Source organism: Malurus melanocephalus, unplaced genomic scaffold, assembly GCF_030028575.1.
Source record: "Malurus melanocephalus ecotype Western Australia unplaced genomic scaffold, MMel_1.1 scaffold_168, whole genome shotgun sequence".
NCBI lineage: Eukaryota > Metazoa > Chordata > Aves > Passeriformes > Maluridae > Malurus > Malurus melanocephalus.
Window position 1 is genome coordinate 301,068 of NW_026623400.1, and position 20,224 is coordinate 321,291.

The 20,224-nt window shown below is 40.1% G+C and overlaps 1 protein-coding gene across 4 annotated transcripts in view; it reads right to left on the minus strand.

Moving 5' to 3' along the window:
* Positions 1–20,224, minus strand: part of AFF2 (ALF transcription elongation factor 2) — a 299,561-nt gene that overhangs the window by 77,452 nt on the left and 201,885 nt on the right. For all 4 annotated transcript variants that reach the window (XM_057372254.1, XM_057372256.1, XM_057372255.1 and 1 more), the window contains 2 exons: positions 18,295–18,346; positions 3,876–3,913 (listed from right to left, as the gene is read on the minus strand). In XM_057372254.1, the coding sequence (XP_057228237.1) occupies positions 3,876–3,913; positions 18,295–18,346 (90 nt within the window). The remainder of the gene's footprint in view (positions 1–3,875; positions 3,914–18,294; positions 18,347–20,224) is intronic.

Below are 20,224 nucleotides of genomic sequence, written 5' to 3' on the forward strand. Positions count from 1 at the left end.
GCAGAGAGACTTGSCCTGTGTCTGTATTAGCTTACTGGTGGGTTAATCCACATTATTAGTGGATCTGGAGCAGGAAGGCTCCTTGGTCTATACAACAGAAGGATGCAATACCAGGAATGAGGAACAGTGACTAATGGTTTGCTCTTTTGTGCAACAATAACTACTTGAGTGGATTCYAGTGAGGAATATATGAGGAAAAAGGTTTCAAAAAAGGGTCTGGAAGCATAAAAGGCAGTGTGCAGGAAGGTGGGAGGATACTCCCCGTGGAGGACGCCTCTGTAATTGCTGTTCTTTGCCCCTCACTTTCTGCTGCTGGCAGAGATGAAGCACTGGGTTGGTTGACCTCCACTCCATGGTAATGCAGAGGCTGCAAGCTGAGTGCACTGGTACTTGAGAGGGAGGACTAACCCTGGACAGAGGGGATCCTACTGCCCAACCCACCACAGGACAAGTGATGGGATCCAAATCAACATGAACACAATTCCTCTTGGCTTTATGCTGATGTGGGCACTGGGAAAAGTGATCACCAGCTGGGGTTCAGAAAAAGTTACTATGGGTGGGTTTTCAATGGTATCACTGTTTTTCCCCTCTTGCATCAAATCACAGGGTATATAAAGATTAATTCCTCTGGATGTGTTCTAATTCAAAACCATTTCTCATGTAACAGCACTTTAGGAATCATAAACCCTTCACAGAGTGAAATTATTTAAGTGATGTTACCTCTTTCAGACACAGGGATAGGAACAGMATGATAAGGACCAGCAAGTAAATACGCATGTAGGACTTTACATCCAGGAAATCTATTTTGTACCACAGACTCTCAGTGTAAGTCTGGATAAAACCAATGGGAGAAAGCAAGTGCTACTTGCATAAGGTCAGGAGAGGATAAATAAGTTAAATGTAACGGATTCAGCAGTTATGGGGCCCACCTTGGTGTCACACACAGAGAGAAAAGGATCTCATGCTTTTGGAAAAGTTAACTACACTATTTCCACCAAAAAAAAAAAATAGTTCTGCAGACACAGAGATTTCTTAGCTATTTTCTGGGTGCTTATTTATAGCCTATCATGTCAGATGATGCCACCAATACATAAAGATGAGTTCTGAGGTTGCCTTGTGCCTTCCAGCGCTACAGGCACCACGGAATTGAGACCAAGGAGCCCAGTGCCACAGCACCTACTTGGGCCATCAGGAAGCCCACACAAGATAGTCTAAGCACCAACACACACTTGGACATTCAGAAATCAGCTGCTTGGCTGCTTTACTGAACTACAAAAAGAAAACTTCCTTGTTTTCCCCCCTTTGTAAGTGTTTAATGCTGGAGGGATTCAAGAGAACATAAAAGAACAGTAAACTTCCTACCAAACATTACACCAGCAACATTAATGAACTGAGCAATGAAAAGTAAATAGACCATTTCTACAGCAGTCTTCATCGTGCTCCTAAACTAATATGTTAAATGGTGGCACTATTAGGTGCTGTCCAAGGACTTTATATAACCTACAGTCTTTAAAAGGGAATAATTTCTGCTTCCAGCTTTGGAACACAAGAACTATGCCAGCATAATGTAAAAACAAGGAAATTTTTTATGCTAATGACAACTGTGAATATTTTATATATATATTTATCTATATAAAAAAATATATATATTATAGCAGATGTCAAATGCAGTTAGATTCAACTCTACTTATTAGTGCATGGCTTTTAGCCAAAAGCAATTCACATTTGCAGAAGTGTACTATCACATATGTCTTAATAACAAAAATGTGTTTTTAAAAATGTATGTGATAAGTCACATATGGTAGGAGGAATCTGTACAGCTTTCAGCCCTTATGACAATGGAAGCTACTAACTTTATTTTGCATAGCTGAAGAACATTAAAATTCAAGTGAAATTCTCCTTGACATTTGAGAGCTACAAAAGCAGCAACTAAAAGCTGGCCAAGCCTGASCTGTGCTAAGTGTGGCTCTGACACTTAAATAAATGCAATCCATGGCTACTACTGCTATCTTAAAGACACTCTTCTTTCTTTTGCCCTGAGAGCTTTAGTATACAATCATAATTGTATACAGGTRCCTTAAATAGTTACATGTCACTGAACAAAACTAGGCAGATTTTTCAGCTGTTTTGTAATGCAGAGTGTAATTAATATGTATAATGGATCCCCTAGGGTACTAATTGAAGCTGCCACCATGAACATAGTCAAAGAGAAGTTAAACAACCGGTTGGGGGAAACATGACAGGGTGAAACACACACATGCAGGTGGAAAGAGCGAGACTGTCCATCTGGCCTTCTCCCATTTCAAAATGTTACACTTACTCAAGTCCTATAAAAGATTATTTAACCTAAATCACCCTTTCCCCCCAACTCCCAAATCTTTCTGGTGGATTAATTTGGCATCAGTGTCACATACATGCTGTTTAATAACTGCWGTGCTCAAAGTCTCTGTTATAAGTGGGAAGACACAATTCAGTTGAGTCATTCTTGAGCATTTGACTCAAAATACATAAAAAAGTGGATGAATGATAAATGATTATTTTGGAGCTGTTCCCCAGGAATTTCWTCACCTTGCAACTCCTGGATCCAGTATAATGTGAGGTGAAAATACAGCTCATTTCACTCTCTATTAAACAACTACTWGCTAACAATGACTTTAATTCAGCTCACACTGAATCTGAACTAGCCCTATAGGCAAGAAAGGTCCCTTGTCTTATTACAAGTTTCACATGCTATCAGGTCCCTGCTGGATCCCATTTCTAATTTTTATCAGACTGAATGAAACACAAAGAGAGAGTGATTTATGGTCATCTGACATAYTGCCTAATCACTCTGAGGAATGTTCATACACATTTTGTGTTCACTTTATAAGGTGTAAATGACTATACATGATGGAAGCCAAGTGTGAAAAAGAACTGTACTCTTCTGTTATGTGAGCTGGGACTCAGTGATCGGGGAATCCYGTCAGTGCATGTTCTTACAAACACAAACCCACTCCAGTCTAAAAGTCAGCATGATCTGCAAACTCCTATAAAAATAACAACATTTTCTCTATCTGTAACAGGAATATACAGCTACTGGGATGTAGTTAAACTGCTATGATCACCTACTGAAGTTAAAATATGTGTTTTTATTGGTACATAAGAGCCCATTAGGACTGGAGTATTCATTATTTAAACAGAATAACTGATGCTGTTAGCTTTAACTGAAAATGCCTTTTCTCAAAGAGCCAGAACATCTATATAGCAACTTTCTTAATTCAATGATATATGGTCGAGTGTTGCCACTAGTGCCCTAAGATTTAAGAACTTATCATAAAATGCCCTTGAAATTGCTCCCTGGTAGYTTGCTCATCCTTCACAAAGCCCTGCTGCAGAGAGCAGAAACACACGTGTGTGTKGTGTGAGAGAGACACGCACAGAGGGAGGGAGAGCTCTTAATCAACAGGATGGCAAAGCCTTGATACATAGGTGCAAAATATTCCCATGTGGCTCGGAATTATTTGGCACGTTCCTAGTTAATTCCCCCCTGTCAGACCTTCTCGAGGATTGCAATTAAAAATCATAATCTTTTTAGCATGTACAAACCTCCCCAAGGCTAGGAGCAGTATGTATTGGGTATGATTGTGATTATTTGGCAGCTATTCATAGACAACACATTAATTTATGGAAACTGGATGAAACTGGAGGAGTGCAATCATCAGGGACACACAAGAAATCGAAAGCTTTCCTCAATGATACTGACCTTTTTATTGCTATGATTAGGGGCAACAGGAATTCTATTATCCCCTTCATCACCCTTCTTACTGTCTTTTTAGTCACTGTATATAACCATGTCGTTAAACTCACATTTTCAAAGGGATATAAAAATAACTTACTTTACAGGAATGTTTCTCAATTTTGTCTTTTCAGCAGCCTGTAAACACAAGAGGGGTGGGGGAAACAAACCATTAAGCAAGAACCAAAGCAAAGCAAGCAAACATCAACTCATGGGAGCTTCACCAGTGCACAGCCCAGAGCTGGGGCAAGGGCTGCAGGACCATTCAGAGAGATTGTGCTGGGTTCAAAATGCTCCTGCCCCAGTTTGTGGTATCAGTGGGGTTTGTTTATTTTTGATGGCCACGAGTGTTTAGGAACCTCTCATTTGGGGCTATTACTTCATTTCCCACTCTCAGATTTGTCCCCCTTTGTCACAAGCTATCTGTCCCTATCTGGAACAAGAATAACAACAGGTAAAAACAGAGGGAAGAACAGACTCCATTTCCAAAACTGTTTTTATTCACCGGCAACAGAAAAGGGCAAGAGATGACCAAATGTTCAGATCAATTTCCTCATGTGAAACCTTTGAGAAAACACACTCCAAATCATCTAAATGAGTAAATCTTTGGGCCTCTCGGCCTGCACCACCTCAGACATGGAGCCTGGTTCCAGTTTATTGCTGAACCCATTGATCTGTGTACAGTCCATTTATCATTCATGAAAAGAGCCAGTGATCTTCACAGTATATTAGAAGAAACAACTCAGATCATCTGTCAACGGCCCTCTTATTTCTGTTTCCCTCTCCACGGGGATTTCATCTCCTTCGATTCTTCTTGAATTAAAATGTTGCTAAGCAACACAGCTGGGGGCACCGATGGCAGAGCCGCGCCAGTCTATCACACTGCTTAAGCCGCTCGAGATGTTCGTGGAGACTTTTCCCTTTAATGCTTCTCTGGCATAATTATGTAATCTGAACCGACCTTGCATCCCACTCTGGTTTTGTTCAGAGTAGGTAAATAATATTTTAAAGGAAGAGGGCTAGAAATATCGCTGGCAGGAAAAGCTAGTGTTGTATCATTTCGGAGAATTCCTCCTGGTGTTTGCAGAACACGGCTGTAATAGATTTAAATGTGGAAAGCGGTCAGATGGTTGGTGAGATTACAAGCACAGAGAGCGGTGAAAGGCAGAATTAAGACAACTGATCCATAAACCTATTATAGAAAGGAAAATTTTAGTGCTTAATTACCTCCAGAGATATTTTTACAAAGCTTGCCAACATTTAAGAGAAGGGTTTTGGCGAGGAACTTTAACCTCTGCTATACATAGGGATGGAAATAAAATGGTTCCTACAGAGGAAATGCTAATATTAGTGGTTCAGAAAAATGCTCATGTAAGCCTTTGACAAGTTAAATCCTTTATGAAAACTGATGAACTTTTGAAACCTCTGGGAGGTGCACAACTTGGTCACAAATTTTGCCAGAATGTATTTTGCCTTGGGCTTTAGGATGGGACTACTTTTTCAAAATACCTGCTGTTTTGGCACTTTTGCCTCCAATCACAGCAAATGTAATATCTGTGTTTAAATCCATGGAAATCCCTAATAATGAGTTTAAAATTTGTGAGAAAGAATGAGAGCTTGTGAGAGCTTGGATGGGACAACAGCAATCCTCTGGGCTGGCTTCCAGTGAAAGAAAAATCTGTTTGTTTCATTTGGGTAATATTTTCCATCTAAAGAATAAATCAATGCATGATAGGAATCAATTACATCAATTGTACAGTAGGGTTGCTAAATAAAACACTTAAACCTCAGGAAATGCTCCACTTCAGATTGCACAAGTAATTGTGACAGACCCAAGCMTAATTATCCCTTCTCAAACAAGCCTATGATGAAATGGGGTCCCTGCCTCAACACTCAGATAATGTGAGTTGTGTCTTTCTCCAAAAGTTCTCTCCCAAATCTCCCCTTYTCAGTGGCCATATGCAAATGCAGAGTCAGAAGCATGCCATTAACAAACTTTCTAAGTAATAAACTACATATAACAACATAAAAACGCTTCATTTAAAACGAAGTGAAACACCATTAAAAACGGCATTTTAGTTTCCCAAGCTTCCCCCTAAATGCCAAGTTTCAGTCTCATCCTGCATGAAACCCAAATTATTTTTAAACCTCATAAACATCCTTCCACAAGGTCAGAGTATTTTTTGACTGTAGAGTGGTATTTTCCTTGACTGGACTATAACAATTCTGAGTTCAAGCATGTGAAGCCTGCATATCTAAATCAACGTTTTCCCCTGACTTATTCAAAAATCACTACAGAAAAACAGATATCAAAATACAGATTAAAAAAAAGGAAACAGAAGAGTGTGGAGTATGTAGKATCACAAGTAAATGATGATAATGCAGTTGATTTAATACAAAGTACAGCAGAAGATATTCTGGAGAGCACGTGTGTGATGGTGCGAGCTAAACTGTTTACATGAAAGATTAAAGAAGATGAAGATATTTCAGGGAGTGAGAACTGGCAATGTCAAAGTCACAGAATATTAAAGAGCAGAGTCTAAACTGCATGTTTGATTTTTGACCACTTAGCTACATCAATTGGAAGTGCTGAAAGAAAGAAATGTAGCAGCTTCAAGAAGAATTATAGATGTATTTTGTTATCTAGGACCCTGAGGATTCTAGCACATATCTTTCCCTAGATTTTTACATGGTAAATTTCCACATTCTTTTTCCCTTTGTTACCAGAAAAAGCCACTTTCCTAACTCTTAAGCAAAGGCAGGTCCTGGAGGGAGTGTCCTTCACACATGTGCGTGCCTACACAAAACTGGAGAACCATTGCAAATGCTCAGGTTAATGTGCATTCCAGTCCAGTTTAATGGTGGATCATTAGACAGCTGGCCATTTCCTATTACAGAGAATTCACTCTGAGTGGGATCACGGTGATGTCAAACACAGCACACGATACAGCAGGGATTCTGTCTGAGAAAGAAACRCAGGATCTGTCCTTCTGCTTTTATTTGTCTTGTAGGTGTTGCTCATTCATTTTTCAGAGCGTATTTGCTGCGGTATCACGAGCGTGCCCAGTGGCAGAAGATAAAGGAAGGCAAAATCAAAGTGACATTGAGTAACTCTACACATTAAGCTTTGATGCAGAAACATATTGTTTGAAAATATTTGGTGTGCAGCAGGTCTGTCAATTAGAGCTAATTATTTTTCTCTGATCAGGAAGAATGCAATCTTGTTTTAGGCAGGTTTCTTTGAAATGTACGTCTTTTATATAACTTCATTATAGGAAAATACTTCTTCCAAATTACTTCTTTTCTCGGCTGCTTAGCTATTGACTCAAATTGTCTGTGTTGAGTAGTTCTCTCTGCTTTGATAATTAACTTTTGATCATTACTGAATTTAGCAGTTCTAGTCAGATGTGTTCATAGCCATCCTCCTCAACTATTTCAGTGTTCATCGCCTTTAATCTTTGAACAAAATGATCTCATTGAGCCTCCATCAGCCTCGCTACTCAGTTAATAATTCCTGTTTCTCATCTTCATGACTGAGTTTGATTTGTTTTAGACTTGATGCAAGCTTTTGATTATTAATTTAAGATATTTCAAAGACAAACATATTTTAAGAGTTATTTTTTATCTTATATTCCTAGGCCTTTGCAAGTAAGAAATTGGTTTTAACTTCACAACAATTCCTAAACCTCATGTATTAAAAGTAGTACCTAGAAACAGAACAGGTGGGAGGTCCCCAAACCACCATATATGTGCCCTGAGTGACAGATGCTGCTGCCAAAGACTGAAATGAAATTGGACTGGTATAATGTAACATTCAATGGGTGTTAGGAGAATTACATCATGGGACCTTTGCTAATTTTGAGCTTGAAAACACACATTAAAATAATTTAGGATGATTAGAAAATGGAAGTAAGAGTGAACTAGACAATCATTCCACTTTAATTTGTAATTTTCTTCCGATTTTTTTTAAACAATTATGGCCTCTCCATAATTGTGCTTCTGCTCCCTAAGACCTTATTTCGACAGCTGACTCCAGTGTCGAATAAAAGGGAAGAAGAAGAGGAATATGTGAAAAGCAGTAGGACACAGAGACTCATCCATGAGAGAATCTTTGCCCAGCGTTGTTTTACCATGATTCTTGTAGCTGTCACTCCACCTCTACACCTGATTTTAGTGCTGGTTGTTTTACCATTAGCTGTAGAGGCATCTGCATTGTTCTGCAGTGTGGATTTACCCATAAATTCACTTTTTTAGAAGGTATTTAATTATTACACAAAAGAATGAGCAYGAACTGCTTCTAGATTATGCACAARGACTGCAAAATATGAAAAATTATGCTTTCCTTCATCACTATCAATTACCTGACTGGCTTTTGGATAGAATAAACCAGGAAAAGTACTCCAGTCAGTACAACTTTCCTCCATCACAAAGGAGAGGGGAATGAACTGACAAGAGGATGGCTCAAAAGTAACCAAGTAAAATAGTTGACATCTGCAAAAGGCAAATTATATTTCTGGTGAAGTGTTACAGGGGAAGTGTCTGCTATCCAAAGAAAAKATGTATTTTCCACCGCACAACTGAAAATCCAGGATTTTCATTGAAAAATACTTCATTTTGAGAAAGTGAGATTATACAAAAACATCTTCCAAGAATGCCCTCTCACTCTCTTGATTCAGAAGCTCTGGTGAGCCAGGTAAGAAGGCAATTGCTGAGCTTCAAAGCATCTCTTAGGGTGAGACAGATGACACTTCATTCTACTGAATGTGTAGGCAGAAGAAGGCAGGTCTTCATGCTCAAAATCTTCMCCTTTTTCCATGAGCTGCTGCAAATCTAACTCAGGTTTATCTCCCAGTTTCTACTCAGCTCTATCTGCATGGGTGAATAGCCAAGTGACTCTACACAAATAAGTTTACAACCCACCACACTGTTCTTTTGTGCTCTAGGTATAGAAGAGACTCCTCAGAGACTCAATTCAACAGTAAAAACAAAGTACTTTCCCCATTAGTTGAGTTATATATATACAGTTTATATCTCCTCCTAGATTATAATTTGGTTTGGAAGTTTTATCATGCTCTTATTTCTAGAGAATGCCTTATCTGTGATCCTAAGTAACCAACTGAGAAACACAACTTATCAACTGTGCTGTGCTCTGATCCTGTAATGATACAGCTGGTACTAAATACGACTTCCTGTGGAGGAGAAGAACATGGTATGCAGCAAACAAAACATCCAGAATTGTGCTAGGAATCAGAAAGGCAAAACCCAAGGCATGAAGGATCAGTATATGCATGTATAAATATGTGTGTTGTGTTCTTGATTTTTTTTTCTTCTTTACTTCATTGGTTACACTCTCCTCTACCTGCCCCCTAATGTCAACAGAGGAGATTGTATTTCTTTCTTCCTAATTGCCTTTGACATGAAGGCAACCTTGTATTTGAGATTCTGTGTGTGATGTTCTGAGGCAGTCTCACCTCGAGGACAAAAAGCCCAATGTTACTGTATCTAGGACCAAAAACAATTGAGAAGACAAAGTCCTCCTCATGTCACAGTTTTAAAAAAATGAGTATTTTTCCTTCAGGATTCAAATGTGTGGAATGGATCAGCCAAAACCCATTTTTTAAAATATCAAGTCACCAAGCATGTGGTATCTGCAAATCAGAACGGTTCAGTGAGCCCTCGCTGTGAGTGAACCACAGAGAGCTCCCATCCTTGCTCTGAGCAATGCAGTAACCTTCATGGCTTCACAGGGATACTTGAAATACTGCAAATTTTATTTCAATTGTTGCAGTGGAGTTTGGGTAAAACAAAACAGAAAAAAAAAAAAAGTTTAAGTGACCAAATCTAAACCAGTCTGTCTTTAAGGAGTTACCTTCATCCTTGATGTAAGTGAATGGCGTTTAACTGAGCAGCAACACAGATCTATTTGGGCTTCCATCAGCATCTTCTTCCAAATCCCTATTTTCCATCAGGCCAATGGTGGAAATCAAACTAAGAAAGTGTGCAATGAAAAATGKGGCCACTTCCAGCTCTTGAAGAACTATTCTATACTTGTTTTTTAACAGAGAAAAGAGCTACACACACTGATTACATGCTGCACTCTGAGGAGTGCTTGGCTGCTTGTGTAGACTTATCTGAGCTGGTTTTAAATTAGCTGCTGTGAATTCTGTGAACATTGTTGCTTTTTCCACACAGGTTTTGGTTTACTCAGTGTCTTTGGTGAACTTTACAATACAAACTGTTACAGCTATCTGTCAGTGAGCGGCCCTGCTGCAAAGATAACTCACATAACATGTTTGCTTATTTTAGCACTTCAATACTAATATACCTTCACAAAAGAGGCTTGAAAAAAATATCTTTCCTAAACCTCCTTCAAGGAATAAGCAGCAAAAGGCTTGTTTCAAAGAATATCCTGTGTCCTTACTGTCCAGCTGCAGTCACCACAACTGTGTATTGTTCAGTTTCCCAGTTCTATTTTTTATATCCCTGAAACTTATGTGAACAGAGCTGATATTCTGTGGTCTTATATAAGATGTCTCTCTGTACAATGTGTACTTTTAGTGTTCTGTGCCCACTTGTTACTTTTGCAATGGTCACCTGCTCTGCCACAATGGACAGGCAGACACCTCAAGACGCAGCCCTTTGTATCCCTGCTCATCTGCACTTTGTGCCCTTAGGTTTTCCTTTAAAGGCCTTTATSTCATTCTTCTGGGAAYCCAACCTRTCCTTAGTCTTCTCCCTACTTTAAATAATGAAGAGTTCCCTAGACTTGAGAAGCAAAAGGGCAGAGGCACGGAGTACCAGCAGTGGCAGTGAATTGATGTTGCTGCTGCTCATGCTGCCCATTTATTTCCTGTGCAGGACTAAGGACTTAGAGGATTTTAATTTATACTGAACATTATATCCATACTGAATGTTAAATCTATTACAAACAGGCAGCAGAGAYGACAGAGGTAAACACACATGAAATAACTCTTTGCTGACCTTGGTCTGGTTTARCACATTGCTCAGATGACTTAGCCAATTACTAAATTGCACAGCTCCAAAAATTATACTTAATAGTATTGCCGTGAAATTGGTAATTTTGRAAAGCAGGCACACTCTCCATGAGAGCACCCTGCTCAAATCAATTGCACTGTCACACYGTGGTCCTGACCTGTCCCTGTGTGCAGGCAGATGTGTCCTGGGAAGATTCATCCTGCCAGCGCAGAACAGAGCACCTACAACCCCAGCAAACCTTGCAGTGGCAGATGAATTCATCCTAAGAAAAATTAAGGTGTTTAGTTTTCATTACTGTTCTCTTTCTGCAATACCTCCAGGGGAGATCAACTTTCACTTCTCTCCTTATTCTGGCTGACAGCAGCTAATTACTGGATTTATCATGCCCTTTCAGCACCTACTTCATGCTTTCTCTGGCCACCTATGAGTCCYTCCTTCAACCTTTTGCAACCCTTCCTGTCTCAAACCCAGCAGCAGCTCTGTCTTCTATTGGTGTAAAAAACTCCCAGGAATTCAGATTTTGAAGTTCATAGATGGTCGCTTAGACTTTTACAGAAGAGCAACGCTGCAGATAGCCAGTGCAAGAAAACCAGACACTTTCTTCACCAAAATGCTTCACCAGACATYCATGATAAAAATCTCACTCTCCTGAGGAGAAAAGGGAGATAAATGTGTCCTGTGTGGTCAGATTAGTGAGTGTTGAGCACTGAGATGGCCTGCAGGTATCACAGGTTTATTTTACAGGACAGTATGGCCAAGTCTGCCTTTTCTCTTAGCAACAACAATGCTGGGGTGGATTAATTCTCTCACCTGCTGCTGCCGCCTCTGCTTCGCTGCCAAAACAATACAGGGCTTTTGCATAAGGAGCCTTTGCACACATAGCAAGAGGCTCTGGGGAAATACATTTTCCTCCATGCTCATAATAAAGATTCCTTTACAAAAAACTGTGTGCACAACCATGCACACACACACACAGAGTGCATGGCCCGTCCTGTGGACTGAAAGCCTCCTCTCCCTTCTCTCTCAGCTGTCAGTTCTTGTAGCTGTAGTGAGGCAYGACCTCTGTTTAACTAATGACAGAGGCATCAAGGGTTTTAAAGCTTCTCCCTCAGAAGAATTGTGTCTTACTGACAGAGCTTGGCAGCTTCAGGCTGGTGGCAGAAGTGAACCCAAGAGCAGCCCCTGTTAAAGAGAGCTCTGAAGGGCCATGGAGTCCCTGCTTGTGTGGCACAGAGGAGAGGGCATCTTGYAGATGTATAACATAAAACTTATTTGCAACTGAGGCATTTCATTCCCATTTTGTTGGCTGCCTATGTGCCAGCATTTCTTTTCCTGTGTTGTTTTCTCTGCCGTGGTGGAGTGTTTTTGACACTGAGCTGCAGTGTTGACCCATGGAAACACTTGGAAAAGGGGGAGGATGGAGTTCCTCAGCTCCTGTGCTGGTCTGGGCAGCTGCTGCCCCAGAGCCCAGGTAGGAGCAGAGCTGCACCTGCAGGGGCAGAGTCCTTCTTGCTGATCTGTACCCCTGTGCACTCGACAGCAACCACTCTTCCTCAGGGTCRTATTAATCCCCTTCCTGCCTGATGGATGACCTCCACAACAACAGCATGTGTGAAAAAAATTACATGTGATTCTGTGAATCTGAACAAGTTAAAAGCTTTTGGTAGCTCTGAGTATTTTAGTGGTGTGCTGTGCTTTTTCTCAGCCCAGAGCTCAGGGTRGTTACTGAGAGCTTCTGCTGCTAATAAAGAACTGATATGAACCTACATCATTACCATGGGAATTATACCCTTAAATATGTCAATCATCAAATCTCTTAGCACCAAAGATTTGCCTAACAGAAACTGGAGTATTAATTTATACTGTTGATACATTGTTGTTTCAACTAGTGTTGTGCACAATAAAATAATCTGAATCCCAATTAAAATGGACTGAGGTAGCAAGAAGGGACATATATCCATGAAAGGAATTTTCATGGTTAGAGACTGACAAGGTTGAGAATGACTGTATTATCCTAATAGCTTCTGTTTTCATTAATGGCTTAATGAAAACATTTCCCTACAATTACAAAGCATGACTGCAGCTCTTAAACACTGGAAAGTGTGTTCTTTATCAAACACATGCTGCTGTGGCTACAACTGACACTGCACCACTCTGGGATTTCAATGGAACCCAGTGACAGATAAACTGTTTACATTAAAAGACTCTATCAAAGTTATTTTGCACCTAGTTTCATCCTAATCCATCTGATTTTTCTATAGCTTTGACAAGATGACCTCTCTCACTGTGTGTGCAGTATTGATGTCATTACTGAAGAGCTGTTCTTCAGCCTTTCTGCTGATAACAAAGTAAATGGAAATGTAGAGAAACCTTGGGGAGGTAAACAGCTTGTTCAGGATCCAGCTAAAAAATGGGAAAAAAATACAACAGGAGAGGACAGCTATTGTTACAAGGAAAGTGGTCACTGTTGCACTTTAAAATGTGTTTACATGATACGATGAAGGCATATTATGCCTTAGAATTTCACAAACTTTAAAAAAAAAAGTAACTTGAATAAAGGCTTTGAAAGCTCAGCATGTATCGTAAGAATTCAAAGTTCAGCCTATGGCTGATTACCTTTTTAGACTCAGAGAAAAAGCCAAACGTTTTGAATTTAATTAYCTAATACAAACCTAGCAAAAAATAATTATGTTTATGTAAAAGACAAACAATAGAGCAGGGCCATGGATTACATGCACGTCTTGTGTTTGTAGGGTTTTCAGAGAAGYRGCAATCACTAAAGGGGGGAGSAAAAAAATAGAAAAGAAAAACATCTTATTGATTTGGTCTGCCAAAACCACTCTGTACATGAAATACTGAAAATGGAGCAGGTCTGTAACCAGTATCAAAGTTTCTTTGGTTCAAAAACACACAGAACACTAGCAATGTGCTTTAAATTAAGCACACATTTAAAAGGTTAACAGGACTATTCCTTAGGCAGAGAAACAAAGAGGAGCTGGTTAAAGAAAATTGGGAACACTACAGCTACTTAAAATACTGTATCCAGGCACAACTCATTTGGATGCCTTTGAGTTCAAAGCTAATTTGAATTATACAGAGGTGTTTTAGAGAACAAAAATACTAACCCRTGTTTTATCTAAGCTCTTTCAGCTGAACTGAGCTACTAATTAAAAATCTTCACTACTCTCCCTAATTTTTGATGTACTTTTTAAAGAGAGCAATGAAGCCATCTAGAAAGCTGTGTCCTTCCTCAGAGAAGAGTGTTAACATTAGCATCTCTGAAATGCCTTGTCATCCACGGTTTTTACTAATAGCATGTCTGTCATCTGCCTTGATGGCACCTCTTGTAGCCAGCCTGARCATCCTGTGCACCCCTGACACATGTGCCAGCGTTCCTCACAGTGACAGCACCACAAGAGTTCCYGATCCAGGCAGTGCTCAAATGTATCTCTCAAATAATACATTAAACAGATATGTACCTGGTATTATAAATATGTGACATRAAAATCTATTGGGTTGGTCAGTGTGCATATTAAAAACCATTCAAGTAGGTCAAATTGTGGATAACTTAAAACTTTAAAGACAGCAATTTTAATAAAACTGTCAATACAATTTTCTTTGTAAAACCATTTGACACTGATTATGCTGCTTATATTGAAAGAGAAACACCAGGTCTATATCTTTAGATCTTCTATTGAACTGTGAGCACAGCATCAATAACTGCTCCTCAGCTGTAAATGAAAATTGATTCCAGATCCAACCCATCRTTTTCTGTGTGTCTTTAATCCCAAATCACCCACAATGAGGCATAAGAATCAGCATTTTGTCTGTGGGACAAAGCCTGTGTCACATGGCAGCTCCTCAGTGGCTGCACTGGAGACACCGTGGCTGTGTTTCCATGKGTGAGATGCAGGTGGGAAATTCAGCCACTCCTTGCCAGGGCCAAAAGCTGCTGTCAGGAGTTTGCAGCAGGGCTGGAGTCACTGGAACCTGCCTCAAGTTCTGCTGCAATGACCAACATGGTCCAAAGCTTTATATATCTGCAATCTGAACGCCTGCAATGAACATCTCACTGYACCTCCTGCAGCTCACACCCAAAGAAAGGCACTCAACAATTTCTGCATCAAGCCCAAAGCTGCTGGAAAGCAAAAAGGAAACGAAACATAGAAAGTTTCTATGCAATTTGCAGCAGTTTGGCACTAGTAGGCTGAATTTGTAGTCAGCTCTCACTTGCTGAAGCCTCTTAAGCCCTCTGGGGTGAAATTAAATTGTACAGCCTCCTTCATCCTTTTCTTGGTGATATGTTGCTAGGCCATCACCATGGGTGCCTTAACCAAAACAGACATAACACCTACAATAAGGAGCACTCTCCAAATCATGTTTATAACTTCTAGGAGCAATTTCCAGCTATTCAAAATTCTGTTTGAAAAGGGAACACCAAAATTTGGCAGAATGATCAGTAATAGCCTTGCTGATGCTGTCTATAGAATAAACACCTTCCACAGACCTGGTAGTTCCTATCCTGTCCAGAAATGAAGCTCTTAGCTATGTAACTGATTGGAGCTGTTGTGTGTGGTGTTCCTCCTCAGCAGTGGCAGGAAAGGAAGGAGATCTTTAACACCTGAAACAGTATGAGCCCCACAGACCCCTAATTAAATGCAATACAGTTCATAAATGAGGGTGCTCGCTCATGGGAGTGAGAGAGGAAGACAGAAGAGCTTTGTTTCTTGCAGCCAGGTTTTTAACAATCTCCCACCATGACAAATGGACCACTGGCAGTCTCAGAAGATAGTCTGATAGATCAAACCCTCTCCACATACTATAGACTTTCACTAAAAGTTGATATCCAAGTGCATTTATGGATCAGTGTCACTACTGTCCTGCCATGTGAAAATTGAAGGGTCCCTAGCAATTCTCAGAGGACAACTCCTAGGGCTCCCTACTGACCACTGTTCTTTCACTGRAAGAATTTCAAATTCCTTGAAATTAGAATAAAAGAAATTTGATTTTTACATAGTATGTTGGGATTTTTTGGAATAAAAATGAGTAAATGCTAGCTCATGCTTTGCTTTGGCTACAGGCTTATAGCAGAAAAAATCATAAAGGCTGTAAAGACAATGATTCGATTTCCTTATAGAAATGCTGCCTWAACTGCTAGAATGGTTTTGAGCTGAGTTTTAATCTTTTCTCTCCCTGCCAGAATGAGCACATGTGTACATATGAATAACAACGATCATTTGACTGCAAAATATTTATGTTTAAAAACCCCTTGAAGTTACTCTGTTGATGTTTATGTGTCTGACCAGTGGGCCAGATCAACCTTTCTTCCAATTTCCAACCCCCTCTCCTTGAAGAGATGTGGCAGAGGCTGCTGAAGTGTAATGAGTGAGAGATGCAGCAGAGTCACGCTGCTCAGCACTGCAAGGCCTTAGCCTGCCCAAAATATAAAGGCACACACAGACATTAATTCAGGAAAGCTATAAAGCTGTGAGCTGTATCACTTTGTCTATACCCTATCTGCAATACAAATAAAAGAGATGCAACCATCCATATGTGGGTGCATGGGAAAGCTGGAGGTTCCCTTGAAGTGCAGGGCATTTAAGAAATGTTCTCAGTATGCTGTTGTCCAGTTATTTTATTTGGGATCCCTAAGGTCCCAGTTCAGATTATAGATGACACCAAGCTGAGTGGTCAGTGGTGGGCTTGGCAGTGATCACTTAAAAGTTGGACCTGATGATCTTAAGACATATTTTCTAACTGAAATGATTCTGTGAAAAAAAACCACCCAAACATTTCCCATGTAATCTAAATTTTAAGAAATGACATGAATGGCCCCTGTGGTGCTCTCTTGTTTGCAGCCTGTGCTGTGTGTGGTGCTTTGGGGAGCTTCGGAGCAGTCTGAGGTTTCCATCAGCTTGGAAGGGCACAGGCTGCATCCCCTGCAGTGGCAGCCCCTGTGACACTGGTGACACACAGGATGCTGCCTGGCAGGAGCAGTGTCCCACACYGATGGCTCCAGAGCTGGCAGTGCCCCTCTGTCCACTGTGTTCTGTCCTTCCTGGGATTAACATCAGAGATGACATCTGCTCAAATCAGTGAGGGCTTCTCATTTGATGTCAGCAAACACTGGGTCAAGGCATTTTCTTCTTCATTCACCAGTGATAGGGGATTTCATCCTAGCAGTGTAAACTGTGTGAATTTGGAATTCTGTAAATTCTACTTAAGTCACTAGAAAGCTATTGCTGCAGGAAAACAACAGTAAATGCTACCTGACAATGTATTGCCATTTCTGTATTTTAGGCATCTCAGTATCACAATATCATTTTACAGGACCATTTGGGCTAAYTTCCAAAGGTCAGGAAACCTGATGGTGTCCTAAGTCACCATGTTTGCACAACACTGCATTGCACAAGTACAGGAGTTTGACCCTTTGGCTTCAGASGAGAGTGCAAGTCTTCTCAATGCTAAAAAATACTGACTTGTATGACTAAGGGGTCAACTTTCACCAGAAGGTAAATCTTTCCTGGCATGACCCTAAAGGATGGATTAGGTAGGCTGAAGGAGAACATTTAGGTGGTTTAAAAATAAATAAGAAAGAATGATTGGCCTATAATTAACATTACCCAGACTGAACAGATGATCTTAGGCTGAATTATAGCATTACCTTCCTCTCTATTGCAGCCATTTAAACRTTTGAGCCTACTGCATATATAAAGTGAAATGAGGGATGAATTTAACACTAAGTTTCTTTTTTTTTTTCTGATAGGAATGTTGAGAATATGAATTTCACCAGCTTTCTTTCCCAGTATTATCCATAAATATTTATAAAGTAGGAAGGATAGAGAATGACATGAGCCAGCTTTCTGAAAATGGTTCTTCATTAACATCCCAAGTACGTGGAGAAACTTTCAGTTTTGATTCAGAGCTACATGCTGGGGATTTTCCCTTTCACAAATGGGAATCATTAGATTACTGGTTGTGGATTCCCAATCCTTTACTCTTTGACTGGAACAAAAACTTATGGACCAAATTTTCTTGTGAGGAATTGTATAAATGGATTGCAAAGTGCAAACCAACTCTGTCGCTGTGTTGGTGGTTTGATGTGGTCATTTTACAGACACTTCCAAAAGGCTCATCCCTTCAGAAACTGGGTGCAAAGCAAGTGGAGGCTGCTCCACACTTAGCTTRGTACAGAAGAGAACAGAGAGACAGAGATTCAGAGCACATTTGCTGCTCCTGGGTGAGGCTGGGTGAGGTCTCTAACCAAAAGGTTAATAACTCATATTTTGGTTTAGTTCAATCCACTTCACAAAGTTAATCAGCAACACTGACAAAATGCATTCCTATTTGAGAGTGAGTTTCCTCCAATGAGGAGGAAGCAAACAAGATTTAAGTTAATGGATTCTGCAGAACACCAAAATGCTTTTGATGCAAATATCATAAGACAACACACAATTAGATCCAACCAATGAAATAACTTTGTCAGATTAAATGGTCTATGCACTTATATTAGATGTATTTACCTGTTCATTGTCATCTTCATCACTGCTGAGTTTTAGATCATCCTCAAGCATTCTGAAAAAAAAGTGACAAAACAGAATTACATTTAATGATTTAACTTTACCTACAGTGGGCYGAATCTACAGCTCAGCAAAGTCAAAGGAAAAGCTCTCTTTCAATTAAACAACAGCAAAATCAAACCTGAGGAAAGTAAAAYGATGAATACTCCATGTATGTATGTATTAGTGCTTCTTTGTGATGCAAGGGAAGAACAAATGACTTTGGCAGTCAGCTGCTCTTTCATGTCCTCTTTTATTTCCACATTGTCTCACGGGGATTAGTCCATATACACCTATGTGTATGTCTAAATCAGAAGAGAAATTCAGCTCTGAGACTGCTAAAAACTGAGCAAAAGTCACCCATGTTTCATTCTCCATCTGGGGCACCACCGATTTTCTTTCTGGTACCAATCCCTATCTTATCAAACTGAGAATGCAGACTGGAGCAAGAAGAGGAAGTGCTTGTTTGAGGTTTAATGGGATCCCACAGTTGTTAGTGTCCAAAGGGAGAAYGAACATTTTCCAAGCTAGAAATCAGCCAGTTTATACTCCCCTTTTCATTAATTTGTTTTTTAACACAGGGAAATTTGATTTTTAACACAGGGAAATTACATAGGTCTGCACCCTGTCCTTAGCTAAAGGGGAAGAAAGCTCCTAAAAGATGTGGCTGTCTCCATATCTCCTTCCCTTCCTTTGGTAGAAGAAAGAGTTGAATTGCACATTATTATATTAACACTTGTATGACTTATTTTTCTTTTAATCCAAGACTTGGGAATGAAAAAATACATGGGGTACAAAATCGTATTATTTGCTGCTGCAGAGACAGAAAAGGTCTCTTCTTTGGAGGACTGTCTACCAGGGAGATGAGCAGTCACCAAATACACCCCTGTATAGCTTCCCATATAGTGATGCTTTTATCTGAGCTGATAATCATCTGGGCACACTTCTACCTCACACCCCTCTTTTCACCTTGACAAATTGTYTTATCACAGGGTGTCATAGGAACGAATGGGCACAGCTCCCTCCAAGCTGCTGTGACAGCCCCTAACACTGCAGAGCTTCCTTTCTGCCAGCCCCAGCTCCTTTATCCACGGCAGGAGGCTTGCAAATTGCAATTATTGTTTCCTTTCTGCCTTGATGGAGACTGAAATCTATGATTTTTTTTATTGTTAGCCTTTAAATAACTCTAGCAATCAATGGATGTTCTGTTAGGAAAGGGTTTTTTCTTGTTTTGTTTGAAGACTACCAGGAAATCATGGAAGACTCCTGATGCATGGAATTTTAAAGAAGGGACAATAATCCCAATGTGGAAATATCAGAATATTCAAAGCCCTGATGATGCCCCCAAAAAGAGGAAGTGAAGGAGATGTTTGAACTGGTTTGGGAGTCACCTTTCAGTGACCTCTGTTGCTGGGCACCCTCGGGGTTACAAAGTACATGGACACAAAACTACCAGTCATCAGCATCCTGATAAATGGCCACTGCCTCCCTGTAATACATGAATCTGTAAAAATACAACTGCAGAATGGATTAAAAAGAATCTTCTAAAAGTTAGGATTTGTGGTGGGTTGACCTTGGCTGAATGCCAGGTGCCCACCAAAGCTGCTCTGTGTCTCCTCTCTTCATCTGGACAGGAGAGAGAAAATGCAACAGAAGGTTCATGGGTCAAGAAAAGGACAGGGAGAGATCACATAGCAATTACAGCCACGGGAAAAACAAGACTCAATTTGGGGAAATTAATTAGAAGTATTGCCAGAGAAATCAGAGTAGGACAATGAGAAATAAAATCAAATGACGAAACTACCCTTCCCTTCCTCCTGAGCTGGACTTCACTGACAATTTTCTCTATCTCCCCAGGGGAGATAGAGAAGGGGGATCTCTGCTCTCTATGGAA